General features: G+C 40.6%; 1 protein-coding gene across 3 annotated transcripts in view; it reads left to right on the plus strand.

Annotated features, from left to right (window-relative positions):
* Nucleotides 1–14,330, plus strand: part of LOC147018993 (chemokine-like protein TAFA-1) — a 703,168-nt gene extending 688,838 nt beyond the window's left edge. For all 3 annotated transcript variants that reach the window (XM_085899139.1, XM_085899141.1, XM_085899138.1), the window contains exon 4: nt 11,144–14,330. In XM_085899139.1, the coding sequence (XP_085755265.1) occupies nt 11,144–11,161 (18 nt within the window). In that variant the 3' untranslated portion in view covers nt 11,162–14,330. The remainder of the gene's footprint in view (nt 1–11,143) is intronic.
* Nucleotides 14,331–21,710: the final 7,380 nt, after the last annotated feature.

Raw genomic sequence — 21,710 nt, forward strand, 5'->3', positions numbered from 1 at the left:
CTTCCCCAACATGTCCATTGAAATCTGCTCCAATCACCACTCTTTCATCCTTGGATACACTCTCCACCACTTCATCTAACTCACTCCAGAAATCTTCTTTATATTCCATCTCACACCCCATATGTGGGGCATATGCACTGATGACATTCATCATCACCCCTTCAATTTCCAACTTCACACTCATCACTCGGTCAGACACCCTCCTCACCTCCAATACCCTCTTGACATGACCTTCCTTCAGGATTATCCCGACACCATTTCTCCTCCCATCCACACCATGGTAGAACAGTTTGAAACCACCTCCAATGCTCCTCGCCTTACTCCCCATCCACTTGGTCTCTTGTACACACAGTATGTCCACCTTTCTTCTCTCCATCATATCAGCCAACTCTCGCCCTTTGCCAATCGTCGTCCCAACATTCAGAGTTCCAACTCTCACCTCCACACTTCTACCCTTCCCCCTCTCCCACTGCCTCCGGACTCGCCTTCCCCGTCTCCTTCTCCTCCTTCGCCCAGCAGTAGCACAATTTCCACTGGTACCCTGCTGACCACCGGTACCGGTGGCGGTCGTTGGTAACCCGGGCCTCGACCGATCCGGTATGGAAATTCGTTTTGTTGTCCGCATACTGATTTGGCATAGGTTTTTACGCCGGATGCCCTTCCTGACGCAACCCTGGTCGCCTCGACACACAGGGATATGGTACACCTTTTCTAACCGGGGCATACACCGGGCCCAGTACAACTGGTGCTCATTTCGCCGACCTCGGAAGGATGGCAGGCTGAGTCAACCCCCTGGTGTTTTCGACTTGGTGTATATATATATATATATATATATATATATATATATATATATATATATATATATATATATATATATATATATATATATATTAATTCAGTGTCCCAACGGGGCTTGAACTCAGGACCTCTTGGGTCCCAAGCCACTGTCCTTACCACTGCGCCAACACCAGGCTTAGTATCCACACACAGTATCCAAATGTGATTTCAAATTTTGGGTCATGGACAAAAAAGTTTGGGAACAACTGCCTTCGTGGGTGGAGGGAAGTGTTTTAGGCCCCCACAAAAAATAGACCAGGTAATGTCGGTTTGTCCTGCTAGTCTTGAATAAGGCAGGTGTGTGTGTGTGTGTGTGTGTGTGTGTGTGTGTGTGTGTGTGTGTGTGTGTGTGTGTGTGTGTGTGTGTGTGTGTGTGCGTGCGTGCGTGCGTGCGTGCGTGCGTGCGTGCGCTTGCATCTGAAAATCATAGAAAATAGTAGGACTGGGCCGATCTCCACCAAATTTTGCACAAGTGTTGGTTATACCCAGGTTCAGGTCTTGGCACACCCTCCCCCTCTCCCGACACCACTGTAAGGGGTGGGGGGGACGAGACGACTTACGTTTTTCGCCTGTACATGTGCCACAGTGCAAGTGGTTTACTGACCAATGCTGCAGACAGGGGGTTATTAGCCATGGCACAAAATTTGTTTTCCCCACCCCCTCTAGTATCCCCCATGTCCCCTCCCCTCCCCCAGACTGGGATTTTAAACACAAAAGATCAGAAAATCAGTCAAATTATAATACTGTGACATAATTTTATTTTTCAGATTATGATAGAGATTCATTGGCTTCTGTTACAGTTGCCTTTCACAGCCAAAGTTAGCTGTTCACCTCTGGCTTATGAGCACACAGATTCATTAGTTCATCTTGTTGGAGATGTTTCCTGCACAGCAAACACACTCTGAAATTAACAAGCAGTGCAACCTGGTGTCAAATAATTTCTGAGTAGCTTGGGCAGGAATTTGTTCAGAGTGATGGTTATAACAGCTCATACGCTTCATGAAAGACAACATGCGGTCTTGAACATCCACCAACTAATGCAAGCAGACTGGAGAATATTTTGCATTCCATTCGAGGAACAGTGAGTGCATTTTGTGAAGCAACACGCTGCTTATACTAATCTGACAATTCATAGTCAGGCTGGGAGTTGAACCCAGAAATGACAGCTCATAGGTATGAGCGCTACCTCTGCACCATCTTATCTGAGGATATATCGAGTACACACTGCAAGGAGCAAATTGAAGCTGATCGAATCTTTCTGAACTTTTTGGAAATGTAAAGGTACTCAGAGTTTGAATTACATATTTTGTTTTCATCTCTCTACCACGAGATCCATCATGGCCAAATTAGCCATGATTAGCTGAATCCGTTGTTCTCCTTATAGTTGGCATTGTGTCTGTAGTAGATTGTAATCAGACATGATTTTCAAGGACGAGCACGAGTTGTCAGCTTAATATGCCTTTTTATTCCGAATCGAGGCTCATGGAAAAACAAAACGTTAAATTGAAACAAAAGTGAAAAAGGGAAGAAGGAGGTAGTGTAAGTCAAAGGTTAGTAGATCTATAAAGTACATGATTCGACAGGCACTGGGAATATATTCATTTGCAGGAAAGGAGAACACCTATTTCATCCCACTTTTATAATTTACCTTGTAGTGGGGCAACTTAGCTAAATATAGCATAACAATTGTGCATTTTGTGAGGAAAGCACCAAATTTGGCACACTAGTAGCCTATCATATGATGAACAGATTTGGATATTGGGCCATGTCAAATTGTTGATGGTAGTGGAAAATGGCTGCCACTGCCATCAACGGCTGAATTTGAGATGGCCCAATATCCAAATCTGTTCATAATATGATAGGCTACTGGTGTGCCAAATTTGGTGCTTTCCTCACAAAATGCACAATTGTTATGCTAAGTTGCCTCACTATTGGGTGAAGACATCTACTACCTAGAGTAGTACAAGTTTGATCTGGTACAAGTAGTACAAGAGTAGTTCAAGTTATAAATCTACTACCTAGAGTAGTAAAAGTTTGATGGAGATGAGTGTCTCCATATGTAATGAAGGCAATGGAATCCTCGGAGTGGTACCTGAAAGCATCACATTATACTCGAGTCGGTGACTTGGACTGGAATGTAACAGAATTTTATTTTGACCTGTGATTTGACTTGTAACTTCACTTGAGACTTGGGATCCTTGACTTCTGACTTGCTTGTGACTTGACAAAATTACATTGCTAACAATCTTCATCCACCCCCAACCCTTCTCCCCCCCCACCCCCTCCCCCCGCTCCAACAATTCCGTCAATTTTTTTTTCAATCCGAGCAGCAGCTCCACAGCACACTACGTACAGTGTGCACACAGTTATATTACACACACACACACACACACACACACACACACACACACACACACACACACACACACACACACACACACACACACACACACACACACGTACAGTGTGCACACACACAACGTGTGTGTGTGTGTGTGTGTGTGTGTGTGTGTGTGTGTGTGTGTGTGTGTGTGTGTGTGTGTGTGTGTGTGTGTGTGCGTGCATGCGTGCACGTCTGTGGGAGTTGCTCTTGTTGCCTGCTGTCTCCACATGCAGGTGGGGTTCACCTGGAGTGAACCAGAGACCTACCAGGTGTGTGTGTGTGTGTGTGTGTGTGTGTGTGTGTGTGTGTGTGTGTGTGTGTGTGTGTGTGTGTCGTTGATTTGTATCTACATATATGGGTTTCAGAATGTGGAATGGAGTCCTCCCAAGGTGGGCTCAAAGTATCCACCTTCATTTCGGTAAGGGGTCACGATTCATGGACCAAGCTGTGAAGTTTTCTGTTCTCAAAGTTTGGTGTCGAGGTCTCTCTAAAGGATCGTCGTTGAGCCCCAGACAGCTTCCAAATGTAGTTTGTTTGTAATAATATTCCCAGCGATGGTTTTTAGCTCACCTGTAAAGTTCCAGGGAGCTTATGGGATAGCACGTCGTCCGTCCGTCCACAAATACTTGCAACTCCTCAGAATCTACACATATGATTTCCATGAAATTTGACCACAACCATCATCACCCTTGATGGCATAAAAAGTAGCGGGGTCTGAAGGGGTCGACAGAGGGAGATTACAGCGGGGAGGTGGGGGGGGGGAGTAAGGGGAGTGAGTTGCCTCCCCAAAGAGGTATTTGCTTTCTTCTCAAACGATACACAAAATGCCGATGAAACTTCATTACAACTTGCGTCACTCATGACGTACCAAAGTTTGTTCATGACATGATAAAAATCTGCTCTAATGAGATTTAAGGGGGTTGCCTCACAAAATATGTATTTGCTTTCTTTTCCAAAACTATACATACAATTCCGATGAAACTTGACCACCATCTTCACCACCTGTGATGTACCAAAGTTTGTTCACGACATTAAAAAAAATTGGGGTCTAGGAGGGACTATGGGGAGAGGGGGTTGCCCCGAAAATATGTATTTGCTTTCTTTTCTGAAACTACACACACAATTCCGATGGTACTTGACCACAACCTTTATCACCCTTGATGAACCAAGGTTTGTTCATGGCTTAAAAAAAAAATCCAAAGGTATTTACTTTCTTCACCATTATATATTTTGTAGGTCATCCATGCCTACCAGTGGTTGCCTGATTATCTTATCCAGCCACTACCAGCTGAGTACCCACTGGTATTGCCCCTATGTTTAATATCTCTGTGAGGTTCTTCGTCATCATTCCAGTTGGTCCAACTATCACTGGTACAACTTTGGCACTCTTCAGCTTCCAGGATCTTCTCACTTCATTCTTGAGGTCTTGGTATTCGGTCATTTTCTTAATTTCTGCATCGTTTATTCCAAAATCACTGGTATTAACACCTCGATCAGCAATGCCTTCTTCTCTTTTTCTTGTACCTAAGTATGATATCTGGTCACAATGCTTTGTTTTCGATGTTCACGCTTGACGGGATCATTAGGTCATACGTGAGTGGTATTTCAATGTTTTCAGTGATTGCTTTTGGTTCATTTTCCCACATATTTTCTGGAACTGGAATATCATATTTTTGCAGATGTGCCAGCAGATTACTTGATAAACTCTGTTGTGTTATTGTGTGTACATCTGTTCTGATCTGAGTTTGTTTTTGTGTGTGTGTTCAGCAATTAAACATAACATATCATTCTCTTTACTCACCGCACCTCCACCCCTCACCTTTCTCTCTTCTTTTTTTTTCATATTCCTCTCTGTCTCATCTCTCTGTCTCCCTCTCTCCCTCTCTCTCTGTCTCACCCCTCCTCATATTCCTTCTTCCTGTGGTAAAGCAACATTTTTTGAGGCATAACTCTCCCCACCTCCCCCCCCCCTTTTTCCTTGCGCTTCCCCCCTTCCGAGCTTCCCCTCCATTCTGACTCCTATCTCTCCCTTCCCTCTCTCCTCTCTGACTCTCTCTCTCTCTCTCTCTCTCTCTCTCTCTCTCTCTCTCTCTCTCTCTCTCTCTCTCTCTCTCTCTCTCTCTCTCTCTCTCTCTCTCTCTCTCTCTCCCTGCCCTCCTCTCTCAACCCTCCTCCTTAATACCCCCCATCAGTAAAGTGACGGGCTGTATTTGCTAGTATGTAATAAGGAGAGCGAAGCATTCTAGTGAGGTCAGATTGTAAGAGGTGACCGTTTTCTGAAGGACATGCTTGAAGTGAAGATGGATGTAAAGAAACCATGAGAAAGGTGAAGAATGTCATTGATCTACATGCGAAAATAAGTGTGGAGTTTTGCAGAGTTAAAAAGAATGGCCTAGATATTTGTATGAAATAAATAAATAAAAAGGGCAACAGATGGAGAATGTTAGAGAACAGAAAAGCAGGATCCTAATATATTAGGCAGCATCGTTGATGATGATGATGATGATGATGATGATGATGATGATGATGATGATCATGACATTTATATAACATGAGTAACAGCACATCAGGAAGGAGACAAACATCAGATGATGAAAATAATTAACAGAAATGTGGTGTTCCAGGACCATATGAAATGAATTGCAGACATTTTCAGTTAGAAGCGACTCATGTATAAACTAGCCATCATTGCCAAGGAGACTGACATAAATAACCAGAATAATTGATTCATAAGTTGGAACTCAACCCTCAGTGTGATGTCTGTGATGCCTTCCTTTTTCTGCATTGGATTAAGTACCGCTAGTTGAGAATCATGTCATGGTTGAGCTCCATGTGGTTAGCAATGACTAATATTTTCAAGTCTGCCGCAACCATGGTGTCGACCATCAGTGATCCCGCTGTGGAAAATAGTACCGTGTCCCTTGAGCCAAACACGTCGGTGATTAATGTTTCTGCAGAACCCAGCAGAAGAACACTAAATGCTCCTGCTGAACCTAATGTGACAGAAACAGCTGCTAAGTTGAGTTTGATGTACAGTTTGTAACTATCTCCTGGAGCTATTACAGCTATAATAGCTGATTTGACCTAAAGTAATGTTACCAATGTTACTGTACGTCAATGCAACTCCAAAAGTAACATCTGTGGCTGAATCTTCTTAGACTGCTGTACTCTTTGTGGAATCATCATGTTATTGCAAGAAGATACCGAATATGAATACCAGGGGGAAAAAAAAACATAATTACTCTTGCTGAAGGAGAGGGTATTGCATTTGGGTCCGTTTGTTTGTTACTTGGCAAAATAATGTTTTTGCTATGTTGGTCTGTCGCGTTTGTTGGTCTGTAGCATTTGTCTGTCTGTCTGTCTGTTTGTTTGTCTCACAATTTCGTGGCACAGTTTTCAAGCAATCGTTCTAAAAAAAAATTGTCTGTGTAGGTGACCGGCCAATGACAGCAACGCTTAATTTTGGTGAAGATCCGAATCCGGATCCGGATCTGAGAATTTTTTTTAAGTGATTCTTCACCGTTGAGAGAATGGGCCAAAAACGATGTATAGCACGATATCTCAAAAAAGTTATGGATGGATTTGGACAAAACTTGGTGGACAGGTTAGGTGTGTCACAAGGACGAAGAGATTCAGTTCGGTACAGATTCGAATCCGGATCCGGTGATTCTTCACCACTGAGAAATGGGGCCAAACACTGTCACATGAGATCTCTAAAGTTGTGGACGAGTTATGACAAAACAAGGCGGATGAGTTGGTTAGGTGACAAGAACAAGTCGATTCGATTTTGGTTTAGGACCGGAGTCAGATCCGACCTATCCGTGGCAAACAAAATGTAAACTATTCAGCCTGGCGGATGCATGTCCTCTCCCGAATGCCGCTCCCTTTTGCCAAGTGTCACTCTATAAGTGATTTTTCAAATGTTTATTACTTGCAAAATCGAAGATTTTTCAAGTATATTGGTTGGTCGATTTTGTTATTCTGTCTGTGTCTGTGTCTGTCTGTCTGTCTGTGTTTTTGTCTGTTTATTTGTTTGTCTGTCTGTTTGTCGCCGACAGGTCACAATTTTCAACCAATCTTCACGAAACTTCACCACATGGTAGAGTTTGGCATAAGCAAGAAGCCTATTGTTTTTTGAGGTAAAAAGGTCGAAAGGTCAACAAATGCCAAAGGTCAACAACTTAGGTGAGATTACTAAAATCCTCAATTTTCATCCAATTGACTTGAAATTTGAAGAGGATTTATATTTCAGGTCACTGAACTCAACCACCAATTACTTTTGAGGTCAACATCGACCAAAAGGTCAACATAGGCCGAATTTCTAAAATTGTCAATTTTCATCCAATTAACTTGAAATTTGAAGACAACTGTGTCCAGCTAATCTCAGCCGGCATTTCACGAATCTCCCCATCAAACTAATCTGAACACCAATCTCATCCCTCAGTACCTCCATCCTCCTTCTATCCACACTCTTTCCTCCCGCAATCCTCCTGACCCAGTTGTTCTAGCAAACCTGCAGCCTCTGTTGTTGTTTCTCTGTCAGTGACACTATCTCCAGACCGTAAAGGTAGGCTGGTGTTACACTCGACATCAGAACCTTCCCTTTCAATTTTCTTGATATATCTCTGTCTGCCATTACTCCCTCCTCTCTACTTCACACATTCACACCCTCCTGAATCCTCCTCCACACCTCTGCCTCAGAATTACCATCCCTAGTCACTGTTCCTCCCTGATACTTAAACCTATTTCCCTCTCTGATCTCCTTCCCTTCTAACTTGATATTCATTTATTTTGTTCTGCTGTCTGACCCACATCACCTCGGTCTTTTCCATACTCATCTTCAGCCCATGTTTCTCCAATGCCTCCTTCCACTCCCCCAGTACTTTCTGCATCTCCTGCCCACTCTCCACCACAACAGCCAGATCATTCGCATACAGCATCCTCCCCATATTATTCCTCAAGCTCACCTTCCTGCTTACCAGCTCCATCACCATGATAACTATGAGTGGGATGAGAGCACTTCCCTGCCTCAAACCGATGTTCACGCTGAACTCCTCAGACATCTCAGGACCAGCCAATACTCTCCCCTTCATTCCCTTGTACATTCCTTCCACCAACCTAACTTCTGCTTTCAGCACTCCCATCCATTTCAGTGTTGCCATCATCATCTCTTTCGGGACAGTGTCTTAGGCTTTCCCCAGGTCCACAAATCCCAATGCCATCTCACCTTGCACCTCCAACCTCTTCTTCACAAGCTCTCTCAGCATGAACATCCATCTTCCCCCTACCTTTTCTAAACCCATGCTGCTCTTCTTCGATCTCCATCTCCACCCTCTTCCTTATCCTCCCATCCAGAATCCTCCACAGCACCTTCATTGGATGACTTAGTTGACTCCAGAACTTTGCCGACTTAGGCGACATGACTTCGGCAACTTTGAAAGCGAAAATAACAAGAAACTTCATGAATAAAGCAACTGCAGAAGCTTTCGTTTTGAGGAAAGGATGTCCATCTTGACTTGACCAGCCCATTTAGTCCAATAGAGGACGAAGGATTTTCACCCTCAACATGGTTCATTCCTTTATATATTTTGATGCAATTTTAGGCCGTTTCAGTCCAGGAAATGTTTCATTTTTTTTCTCTCAATCTGATCTTTGGTCGACATCTACGTTGTGCCTTCTCTCAGTGCCAGATTTTTTGTGTTTTTTTTATGTTGATGGCTACAGGCATGGACTGAATAGTCCTCATCGAGGCCAAGCCTTAAATAAAACAACTGCATGAATAAGAAAAATGTATGATGAAAAGTATATGGTGTTTGTTTGCAAGAAAGAGAGATTAAAGCAAGCTGGAAGCTATAGTTTGTAATTCATGTCGTCCACTGGTTGTCTTCTTATTGTTACACGTCCAGTCCAATTGCATTTGTTTTTTGTTTTTTGAGCTCACCTGGAATGTAGTTCTGGGGAGTTTATGGGAAGGCATGCCATCCGTCCATCTGTCCACAAACACTTGCAACTTCTTCTCTGAAAGTGCACACATGATTTGATGCAACTTGATCACAACCTTCATCACCCAATATCTACCAAAGTTTAATCACGGCATTAAAAATTTTGGGGTCTAATGGTGTCGACCGGGGGGGGGGCGTGGGGGTGGGGTTGCCCCCTAAAATATGCATTTGCTTTCTTCTCTGAAACTACAAACACAATTTCCATGAAACTTGACCACAAACTTCATCACCCATGATGTACCAAAGTTTGTTCATACCTTTAAAGAAAAAATCGGGGTCAAAGGGGGTGTATGGGGGGTTGCTCCCAAAATAGGGATTTGCTATAACGTTGGTTCATTGGTACATTTTGCTGATTCTGTCCCACGTTGACTTCCTCCTCAGTATCATTATTCTACCAGGTGAGCCCCCAGGGGTATTGCCCCTATTTTTTTTTTAATTGTGACTGAAATGTGATGGAAACTTTATTTTTGTCTGATCTTTTCATTTCTCTTCTTGTCCCTTGTGTTTTTTAAAGCTAAGATGCCAACTTTCCATGGCTCTTTTTGTAGTCATCGTTTTTTGCTGTCCTCTTTGTTAGAGACCATATTTCACTGCCTTACGTCATTGCTGGGTGAAAACACTGATTGTAAGGTTTCTTTTTCATACAAAGGTCAGTTTGCTCTTCATGACTTTTTTTAATTCTCCAAATGCTGCCCATCCTGTTCTAGTCAGTCTCCTCACTCCTTCAAAATGATCCGTATCTATTTATATGAGTTGTCCGACGTGAATGCAATTGCTAATTAATTTTGTAATTATTAATTTGTTAAGTATTCCGGTTTTTTTGCATCGCAGCTGAAACATTCATTTTGTCTTTCTCGTATTCACTTTAGTCTGATTTTTTTTGACTCTCCAAACTGAGCTCTTCCATCACTATTTTAATTTATTCAGAATTGTTTGAAATTAAAACAATGCAATTTGCTATCGGATGTGGTGTCGTCTCTCTATATATGAATTTATTCCTCCATTTCCCCAATTTAACTGTTTGAACACACCTAGGAATGCGGTGAACAATTTTGGTGAGATCGTGTTTCCCTGTCTGACGCATCTTTTGATCTTGCTGCTATTTTGGTGCAGTTTCAAGGTTGCTGTTCCACCAATGTATACCTCACTTAATATATTGATGTACCCAGAAGTAACATTCTGGTGACATAGCGCTTGTGTGATGGCATTTGTTTCCATACCGTTGAAGGATTTTTCATAATCAGTGAATGTGGAAGACAAAGGAAGTTAATATGCTCTTCATTTTTCCAGAATTTTATTTATCGTTTGAAGATGATCCAATTTTGAGTATCCACTTCTATAAATATGCTTGGTCCCATCACATAGCTTATTACTTGTTTAATTACTTGCATAGCTTAGATTGAAGATATTGGTCATTTTCAGATTATAAACCAGCTTTTGTTGCTTAATTGCTTAGGTTTCATTTTCAGATTAAAACCCAGAACCTTCAATGTGATACAGTGTCTTCTGTCAAACAAAAACAAAGATGATGTGATAAAAAAAAGGTAATAGCTTTGTGGAAAGTTGGAGTTCAGCTTTGATTGATGCAGGTTTGATTTAATTTCTATGGAGATCTTTTATGAATGTATCGATGCTGCTGTTGTAATGTATAGATGATAAAGTAGAAAATGATTACTTTTATATCATTGTGCTTTACAGTGTTATAAATGAGGTAGTTGCCCATCCTGTGTTGTGTTTGTCCACAGGTTTTAACCACATTCTGATTCTCAACACAATGCAGTTTTATATGCTTTTAAACAAACTAATTATTTGGCTTAATTTGAACTTCATTTTTCAAAATGATGGTCTCATAAAAATAATTAATGAGAAGAACATGTTAATACTTTACAAACAATGCTGTTATACTGTTTCACATTCCCAGATCTCACAAAGGACGTAGAAACCTGGACTCTGATTCATCACCGTCTCCTGCCAATATGGCGACCGTTCTCCGCAGAGCAGAGAACCGCAGAGGAAGAGGCCAGGCTTCTTAGAGCTGAATGGCCTGTTTGAGGACTTTCCTTCTGCCACTGCTCCATGGAACTCCAACATTCCCAGTTTTTCCCCACAAAATAATTATTCCGTTTCTGGAATGTTCCATTTTGAGGGGTCAATTTTTTTCATGTTTTTGTAATGTTTGTCCCTGTGCTCCAAAGCAACGTTTTATTCATATGTTTAGGCAATGTCACTTTGCAGTTAAATTCTACCTTAACAAAATATTTCATGTTGGTTTCTTATGTAAATAGCTATCTTGTGCTGTGGTAATTTACTTCCTTGCAGCAAAGTATCAACTCCATAGGACTTTTTTTTCAGCATTAGTTGTGATTTATGCACAGTGGATCATATGGTACAGTTTAAGTGATAATGGTCTAAACAAACAATATTGGAAAGACTTCATTATTTACATCGCCATGGTAATTATTTTAATCAAGGATTCATAATTATGATACTGAAATTACAAAGGATGGCACAGTTTCCACTTTACAGCACAATGCATTGATTTTTGCTTGATATTCATAGTTCTCACAAAGAAGAGTGATATCTGCTTTAGTGTCTGGTTTCATCTTAACCATGTGAATAAATCCAGCTGGTGGTATTTGAAGAACAAGTTTTTGATGCATAGCAGCTGTGAAGAAAGCCCTTATATTGTGTCAAAAAGTGTTGTTTTTTTTTGGTTTTAACCTAACCCATTTCCAAAATTGCAATTTTGCATTCAGCCCAAACCACAAGCGAGGTACGTATTGCAAGATTTAAGCGGAAAAAAAGTTTGTTTAACTTTCTTTTCCAACTTTTCAAAACTCCAGAGAAATCGGAGAGGAAAGTTTTCCATCTTGCCAAATCTCAGGAGACTGTGGATGTTGAAATTCAACTTGTAAATTTGAGGCTCAAAGGTGAAATTTCAAGATACGGATTGAAATAGTGCAGGGCTCAGAGTTATCACATTATTCTGATGGATCAATGAGCTCTTCCATCACGGATCAATGAACTCCACCAATGAACTCCACAAATCAACCCTCCTCCCTCCCCCAACCACCAAAGAAAACCTGTCTGCCATTCAAGTTAGACTAGAATCTTCAATATTCTTGGATGTTCGGCCTCCAGGAGTGTCAGAAGTCATCCCAAAGACAGAAGATGCAAGGAGAGTGCCATGATGTGTTTATTGTGTGAAATAGTGTAAAATCCGAACTCACTCAAGCGTTCATAAACACAAGAGGAAAAAAAAACATCTCCTTTAGATTTTGTGATTCCAGGTATCTGCTTTAGTGTCTGGTTTCATGTTATGATTCCAGGTAATTATCATGCTGTAGAAAATGGTTGTGGGACATATTGAGAAGTGTGGAGTAAAAACAAAAACTACATACCTATGGTAAGATAGAGATAATGACAAAACATGCAGAATACGTGGAACACAATCATTATGTGTAAACAGAAGACGGTTGTCTATGGATTCCATTCATGGTTGAAATGAATGAATAAATAAATAAATCTAAATGGATATGAATGTACGTACAAGGATATTCACAAATCAAATGTTCGAATTTGATCGATATCTTAATCTAAAATTCATATTTATCGACGACCTTCTCCAAGCCTCAATATTAGTATTTTGACATCATATTTACGTCCACAACAATTCGAATTGAAGCCCTGAATTAATTTTTAATGATGAAATGGCTTTACTTGAGATACGGTCTTTTTTCTTTTTCTCTTTTCAAGTCTCATTAAATAAAGTCTGCAGAGTTTAAAATTATACAACGCTGAAGAAGACCGAGCCTCAATCAATTGATAATGACCATGGTGAGCTCTTTGACCAAGTTACTGTCAATTAGCTTGGTGTTTAATTGTGGCAACGGGGATTTCATCAAAAAGTATGTTTGAAATCCTGAGTTGAATTAATTAAATTGTCCCTGAATTCATTATTTTGTGAAATGTTCATTGGTGTGCACATTGATTTATTTTAGTTTGTTTATTTATCATTATTATTATTTTTATTTAAAAGCGAGTGCAAACCAGATGGAAGAGTTACGTTAACACCAGATTGTAACATGTTAACATGGGGCATAGTAAGTTCCTAATTAAATAAATTCAAAAGCAATTGATATAGTTGTAAATTTAAAAAGTGAAATAGTCAAAATGATGAATAAAACTGATATTGATTTAAATTGGAGCTCTTTGCATATTTAGTATATCCGATTGGGTTTAGGTGCAGGGGTGGGATGGTAATTGAGAAAAGGAAAAGAGGGGGTAAAAGGAGGAGGAGAACGTAAACAAGGTTTGGAAAAAGGAATGGAATGGCACGTATCAAGTATACAGGGGGAGGTGGTGGGGATTGTCAAAACTCTGCCAAATTTGCATCTGCAATAAATATATGGGCTGCAATGTCATAATATGATAGGATTGTGTAGGATGATGTCTCACATAATGTAGAGTTGCATCATCTTTCATCAAAAAAGCGATGTCGACTCGATTGACTCTTGGGATGCAATTGGTTTTCAGGACACTGGACTAACACCTTTGAATGAATGACATTATCATTGTTAATATTATTGTCTCAATTCTATTGCCTTTGAAGTTTTATACAGTGTGGTTGTTCTAAATAACATCAAAGCCTATGCTGAGTTAATCAATCGTCTAACTTATTAACTCTAATGACATCATATGATTTACTTTCACAAGTATCCATCCATCTGATACCTCAATTAACCTCCTGATGCTAATGCCAATATTGGTGGAGTTTATTCTAATATCAGTAATGAAGGATATGGAAATGTAATTTAATATACAGCGTTCCAAACAGGCTATGCAACCAACTGCAATAAAACTTTGTGATCTCTACTGTACATCCTGTACTTAGGGCAATACTGCTTGAGATAGATGTAGCCTGCTATAACTCCAGGCCTTGCACAAGACCTAATATGGCCAAATCCTCCAGACTATAGTTGAACTGGGTTGAACAGAATCAAACCAACTGAAGCACCTGTGAGGACATACACTTGTGAACTCTTCCAATGAGGGTGGTGTGAAAAGGAATAAAATGAAGTTGGCAGTGCATATTCTTCTTTTTGTCATTTTATCATTGCATTTGTTTTCAAATAATAATATATTTCTAGGATAGTTTGGAGTTGACATACTTTCCTGGTCCAAGTGATGTACAAGCAGGACTTCATATCTTGTTCTGTAATGTCTTTGAAAAATATGTTATGCTAACTCTCTTATTTGCTTGATCCTGTGAATGTTGTTTTGTATTTGTGTCTCTACCAACCTCCACCCCCCCCCCTCCTCAAAGTTGGTATGTCAGTCTAATCTCTAAAAAAAAATCATAATTTTTTCATTGAACCTGTTGAAATTCTCATCAAAATTCTCACCAGATATGAGAAATGTATTGGATATTTTTTGTAAGAGATTTCAAAGTTATCATCGTAATTTAATCGGGAGAGATTCGTAACCTCTAAACTGCAATTATAAACCTCTCATTGCATCGCCATTGGCATGTTCAATATATTGATGGGAGATGAAAATCGAAAAGATGATGCAGTCGAAGTCAGCTCATCTTCACTCGACGTATATGTTGTTCTGTCTGTGCCAGAACATCTAGGTTCCAGTGAAATCAATTGTTAAGCAATTGCAAAGGAAGAGATCGATCTTACCAACTCTACTGATAGCTCAACATCTTCAAGCTTTTCTAAAATCAGTCAGATCTCACACCAATGTATTTGTGATAAGACTGTTAGAGATTTTACAGCCTATTCTTAGCAAGTGTGTGAACGCAACTGCTTCGACTCGTATGACAGTTACATACTACATGATGTACAAACGTACTTCAGAGCACAGCAGGTGCTGCGGATGATTACACTTCATGAAGCCTCAAATTCCAGAGGAATTTTAGACACTTGGACAAGCTGAGACTTTTTACATTGCAATTTTAATATTAATAGATATTAAATATTCATGTATATTTAGCATTTACATAATCATAGATCTGGACACCAATTGCCATGTATCACATTGCCTGATAGACCTAAGAAAATGGTGGAATGTACTCGCTTCCTGATGGAATTGATGTGTGAGCTACAAAAGTGAGTTAAAGACCTCTTTCGTGGTTTCTTTGTTAGGCTGTTGTGCAACTGCAATGGACAGACTGAAATTGACAAATTACAAACAAGTTCCCAAGACTCCATTTTTTTACATTGTATAAAGTAATGTTTACAAGCACTTCCAGGCATGGTTTTAATGAATACAAAACAAAGCATTAAAATCACTTAATTATCTTACTTTACTTAAGTCAGATTCCTTTTTATCCCTCTGCTTATTTTGTCAGTCAAATACCTAGCTTTTCGTAAACAATCTCTAAAACTCCCTCACCTTTAATTTCACTTCTGTCATCGCAATAAACTTTACTCAAAGTCTAACCCAAGGGAATATACTCAAATATCAATGAAATGTATTGTTAAATAAGAAAATGAAAGCAGAAACTTCAGCCTTGGACAAATGAGGTCTTCTAGACTCATCATACAGTCAGAATGGAGCATCTTTTTTGACAAAATCAAAGCTGCAAGCATTACATGTTTGATTCCATCGGTACATGCTGTACAAGTAAATAACTAAACACTGAGTTTAAACCACATGCCAATCAAGCTATGTTAATGCCAAGATTATTGACAAGGAGACGTGTGTCAGGTGCATCCAAGCCAAATGGAAATTCCAGTTTATACAATGTTGGATTGTTCAGCGTTGATACTTAACGTAATCTTGTGTTGGCTCTTTCTCAGAGCCTTTGATTTGCCTTCCTGCCAGCTATTATATATAAAGTAGAAACTCCATTATTAAATTGGGTACTTTTACATTATTTTCTTCAATTATTATTTCTGTGTTTTGTCAAGTAAAGTAATTAGTTACTTACTAAGATCTTGTTATGCCTGATGGCATATGAAGCCGCTTGAGGAACTTGAGCCACAAATCGCTCCTTTTGTGATGTTGTTTTCCATACGTAGTACATGCCCAATTCTCCTCCATCTCATTTGAATTTCCTTCATGGTGTGTTTTTTTTCAATCCTTCTGTCTATCCTCTTCTTGCTCACTCTATCTGCCCAGAAGATTTGCAAAACCATTTTGTGACAGCTGTAATAATTAAAGGATTCCAGTTTCTGTGTAATAACTTTGGTTACTTTCCACGCTTCACAGCCAAATAGTAGAACTCCATTTGCATTTATCAAAAAATTGAAACTTCATTCTTGTGTTATGTTATTTCATTTTCCAAATTTCTCTCATCCTCATAAATGCTACTCTTTCTTTCGGTATTTTGGAGAACATGTGAATCCCTCCCTCCCTCTTATTGCACTGATCATACATAACCTAGATACATAACCTTGTCAACATCTCATATGGCCAAGTCATTGCATATGACATCGTTGTTGTCTGAGGGATGTAGTCTCATGCTCTCTGTTTTGTTGGTGTTGATTTTCATTCTTGGTATTCAAGGTTAAGGCTTGTGGAAGAACTATAACACTGAATGGATCAGGATGCCAAAGAACAAAAGGAACAGCATAAATAAGGGGGGAAGCACAAACAGCAGGGTAGAAGGACAAAATAGAGGGATACTTGGACATACAGTATAAGGGATGTCAGGAAGAATGAGGGCTAGGTGGGACACATGGTATTGACAATATGGAAATTGAAGAAAACGCTCAGGAAGGAAAAACTGGACATTTTGGAAGGTGGTGGGCTTGGGGGTGGGACAGGGGATTAATGAGGGTAGATAAAAATCATGGTTTGGATGAGGGATGACCTGAGATGGTGGTGAACAGCTCTCCTGAAGACCTGGAAGGAATAATGAGATTAAAGAGAATGTGGAAGTTTATTCCACAGGTGGGAAATAAAAAGTAATGCATGAGTGGAAGTGAACAGTGATAGTGGATTTTAGGAGTTTCACCAGAAGGCGGTTGATAGTGGACCACGTGCGTCCTGCAGAAACCTGGAGGAGTGGAGGGGAGAGGGGACAGAGCATGGAAGGAGCAATGGGTGCAAGATCAGAAAGGAGGTGGTAGAAGACAGAGACCATCCACCTGTCAGCAATGGGAAAGTTATTGGCCCATAGACTCAGCTTCAATGAGAGACATTCCAATGATCTTGAAGGTCTTGGTTTCTATAGCATCAAGCTGAGCAAAGTGTGAGGCAGGGGAGCCACCCCAGAGGGGAAATAGTACTCCATTAAGGTGCAGATTAAGGCATTGCTGGTGGATCGGAGTTCAGTTGTGCCAAAGGAGTTTTCACTATGGAGGATGCACAGTCGGCGACTGGCTTTGAAGGCCCGCTTGGAAATGTGGCTTTCCCAGGAAAGATCATGGTAGATAGTGAGACCCAGAAGCTTAAGTGGCAGAACTTCTTCAAGGGGATTGTTGAGAAATTAGATGGGGAAAGGGTGGGAGGGGGGTGTATCCACATGTTCCTTTCAGAGAGACATATTGAGAGTGTAAGATCTGTTCTGTCTTTAGGAAGTCATCTCTTTCTTGATTGGTACTGATCAGTCATATTGTATTCCAGAACGTTCTATATATGATAACATATTTTGGTGAGAGACTTGATCAGTCTCGGTCGAACTACATCTCCCGGTTTCGGATTGTTACTTTTAGATTAAGAAAAAGCTTTGACAGTGTTGACCATTCTTTTCTGTTTGCTGTAGGAGAACAGGATTCGGGGAAAATTTTTATTTCTTATGTTAAGTTTACTGTATAAAATGCATCTTGCCTGCTGAAGGCAAATAATAGTCTCTGTCACCCTTTCCCCTTTCAGCAAGACATCTGTCAGGGCTGTGCGCTGTCAGGTATGCTCTACAATCTTTCGGTTGAACCTTTATTAGCTCTGTTTCCACACCTCAGTGTTTCTCTCTTTCAAAAAAACTCCAAAGTAGTTGTTTCAGCTTATGCTGATGATATTTGTGTTGCTGTCTCAAATCAAAAAGATGTTTCTGAGGTCTCTCGTTGACTTACCCAGTTTGAGCTCTCTTCCACTGCAAGGGTTAATTGGAATAAAAATGTAGCCTTTCGGGTGGGCCCCAGATCGCCTTCCTCGTCCCTGCCTGTTTTACCAGGAGGAATGCAGTACAGTCCTGAGGGGTTTAAGTATTTAGGCTTATTCTTTGGAATTTGAAGTATAAGAAACAAAAAAATTGGGAGGGTTTCCTGGAAAAAATTTAACTTAAACTGAAACTGGTAAGGTGGAAAAGATTGCACCACCTTATTTTTCTGAAGACACTAATGACAATAATAAACAATCTGGTCGTTCCATATATTTGGCATACAGTTATCCAACTCGAGCCTCCTAGATACTTGGTCATGGGCATTCAGAGAGATCTGATTTTTCTTGGGTAGCCACCATTAGCTTGGCCTCGACATGGTCTGCACACCCCGAAATGCGGGTGGTCAAAATCTGATGCATGTCCCAAGTCGGATAATTGCTTTTCGGATTTTGACAATAAAGCGCTTACTCTACAGTGAGTGTGTTCCTTGGTGACCTCTCACAAGCGCCTGGCTGCAGAAAGCAGAAGGTCTGAAATATGACTGTGAACTCCTCTGAATCGACTTGCAACACGTTGATATGTCTCAGCTCCCCAGTTTGCATCAGAGCCTTTTGAATGCTTGGCAAGTCCTCAGAGTGCAACATTTAGAGGTGTCATATGATGCCCAAAAGTTTGTACATGAGCCATTAGTTCGGAATCCTTTATTCTCTGGAATTTCAACCTCCAGTTGGTTTATGTATTGTTTCACCAGTGTTGGAATAAACAGAGTGCAAGACATGTTGGAGCCATCCTTAAATGCTTGGTTACCTGCTGGCTCACTTTCCTCAAAAATTGGGGTTCATTCTGCTCGAATAGTGGAAAATGTCTTGAAAACAGTAATTCAAACTTTTCTTCAACTAAACATTGGGTGGACTGAGCTGGATGAAGTGGTAGAGTCACATCTCTATTTTCCTGAACTTCATTAGTGTGTTCATTGGAAATTGGTGTGTTTCACATCATCGAAAGAAGGGCAATCTACAAATGATGTTTCGAGGCGTGTATACATGGTTTTACAAAGCTGTTAAAAAAAAAAACAGTGGAATGAGACCTTACCTGCTGGAGCTTTCTAACTACAGTTTGGAATGAGATGTATCGGTTTCCAACTCTTGGATGAAGGGTAGACCTGAATTGGAGACTAGCACATCAAGCCCTGGTCACACAGACATTACTTCATAAGTTTAACTCTTCTGTTCCAATGTTTTGTCTCTTGTGATTTAATGGGAAATGTGGCCCACGCTTCTATTGAATACAAGAGATTGGTACCCCTTTTCTCTTCCTTCAAGAGTTATTCTATAAATTTAATTTTGTTTTCTCCTTTCCAGTATTTATTTATGGAATTGAGAGGAGTTTTAAGAGCAAACCAGTGCTCCCCTTTTTGTCTTTACGGTTGGGCATTGCTAAACTGGCAATTTATAAAAACCAGGAAAGCAAAATTGAAGGGGGAAAATGTAAATGTGCTTTTCTGCTTTGAAGGTTTCGGCACGGTTAAAATTGGAGCAGACTTATCTTTTGAGCTTGCATGGTGCGGGTGATCAGTGGTACACTGATGAGGTATTGAGCCTACAACCCAAAGGAGAGGATATTGCGTTTGGGTTCATATCTGTCTTTCTGTTTGTTTGTCCGCACAGAACTTTTGTGTTTTTCTCCACAACCGCTTTTTGGATTCAGACAATTTTCAACGTAGGTGCTACTCATGGAGAATGTTTCAATGATAATTATGACGTCATAGGTCACGTGATGTGGCAGCCATGTTGGAAAAATGGAAAAACTTTGGACCTCTGTGTCTTTGAAACTGTGCCTTGGAAAAAAAAACTGAAACTTGGCACATGGCAAGTACTCCTCATGGGGAATAAGTGTTGATTTTTTCTGACATCATAGGTGCCTTTGTTACGATGTCATAATTGCATATGCAGAACGCTACATCTGATGAGCATGGAAAATTTTGAGGGTCATCTCGGGATAAAATTGTCCACATAAAAAAATGACGTCATCGGTCATGTGATTTGGCAGCCATATTGTTTTTTTTTTTTAAAAACAAACCTTCAAAAATCATCTTCCCTGAAGTGGCTGAACAGATCAAGGTGAAACATTACACAAATGACCACTATCCATGAGGAAAAAAAGGTTCACACATATGTCAGAGGTCACATGGTTTGGCAACCATGTTGGATTTACCCAAAAACCTATTAAAATTTTCTTCTCCAGAATGGCAGAACAAATCAAGAGGAAACTTAGTAGAAATGTTTCCCAAGCCATGGGTGTACAAGTTTGTTAAGGAATAATTGATAGGTCACATGGTTTGGCAGCCATATTGGATTAAACGAAAAGATTAAATAATGTTTTCTCTAGAACCACTTAATCAATCAATGTGAAACTTCAAATTTCTGATCCAGTAGTGATGTCGAATCGAGGTTTAAATTTAAACTTGATCGGATGCATGGTCTGGCAGCCAGAATTATTTTATATTTTTGAAATGGGTTTTTTTTTTTAATTTTGTTTGAATCGGGCTCACTTGGCTGTGCCTGGATGGGTTTTAGGATAGAGGAGTAGCAGCTGAAATGTGAATTCTATCCAGGTTCTACCTGATGACTTCATCTTTGCTTTTTGCTTGTTTGGATTCCTTCTGATTACTCCAATGCAGGACTGCACCTATTTGGCCTTCCATTTGATTTGAATTGAATTTATTTCAATCCCATTCTAAATTAAATTGAATAATAATACAAAAGACATCATGGTTCAGGGTCAGGTGTCCGATCAAAGCGAGGTTGCATCAAAGCAGGACATCTTGGTACCCGGGAGAGGGGGGGGTGAGAGGCAGCACGAGGCGGTGGGGGTGGGAGGCAGTGTGGGGGGGGTGGAAAGGAAATGTGAGGGAATAGGAAGGCAGTGTGAGGGGAAGGAATGGTAAGGCAGTGCGAGCGGAGGGAATGGGAAGGCAGTGTGAGGGGAGGGAATGGGAAGGCAGTGTGAGGGGAGGGGATGGGAAGGCAGTGTGAGGGAATGGAATTGGAAGGCAGCATGAGGGAACCCATGCACCATACACAGTAGTTTGAGGGAAAGAATGGGAAGGCAGCATACCAGGGCATTGCCGCGGTGATAAAACATGCCCAAACAGCAGCGTTTTCTTTCTCACTGCCGTGTTCTCCATAAAACTGGTTATTAGCATTTAAAAATAAAAACATGCTATGTATTCGGTAAAGGCCTATCTGCATGCAGTCCCCCACCCCTACACATTCGTCCAACCTCCTCACTGTCCATGCTAAACGTGCACGTGCACTGGCGATATATTCTACCTTTCACTCACTCACATACATGGATTTCCCCACACCCGCACTGCACAGTGGCACGTCCCGCGTGGCTTTGATGCCGCAGCATGTCCACTCCCCACGAGGCA

The sequence above is a fragment of the Eptatretus burgeri genome, chromosome 10 (genome assembly GCF_056783735.1).
Source record: "Eptatretus burgeri isolate ZD-2024b chromosome 10, Ebu_testis_v1, whole genome shotgun sequence".
Classification (NCBI taxonomy): domain Eukaryota; kingdom Metazoa; phylum Chordata; class Myxini; order Myxiniformes; family Myxinidae; genus Eptatretus; species Eptatretus burgeri.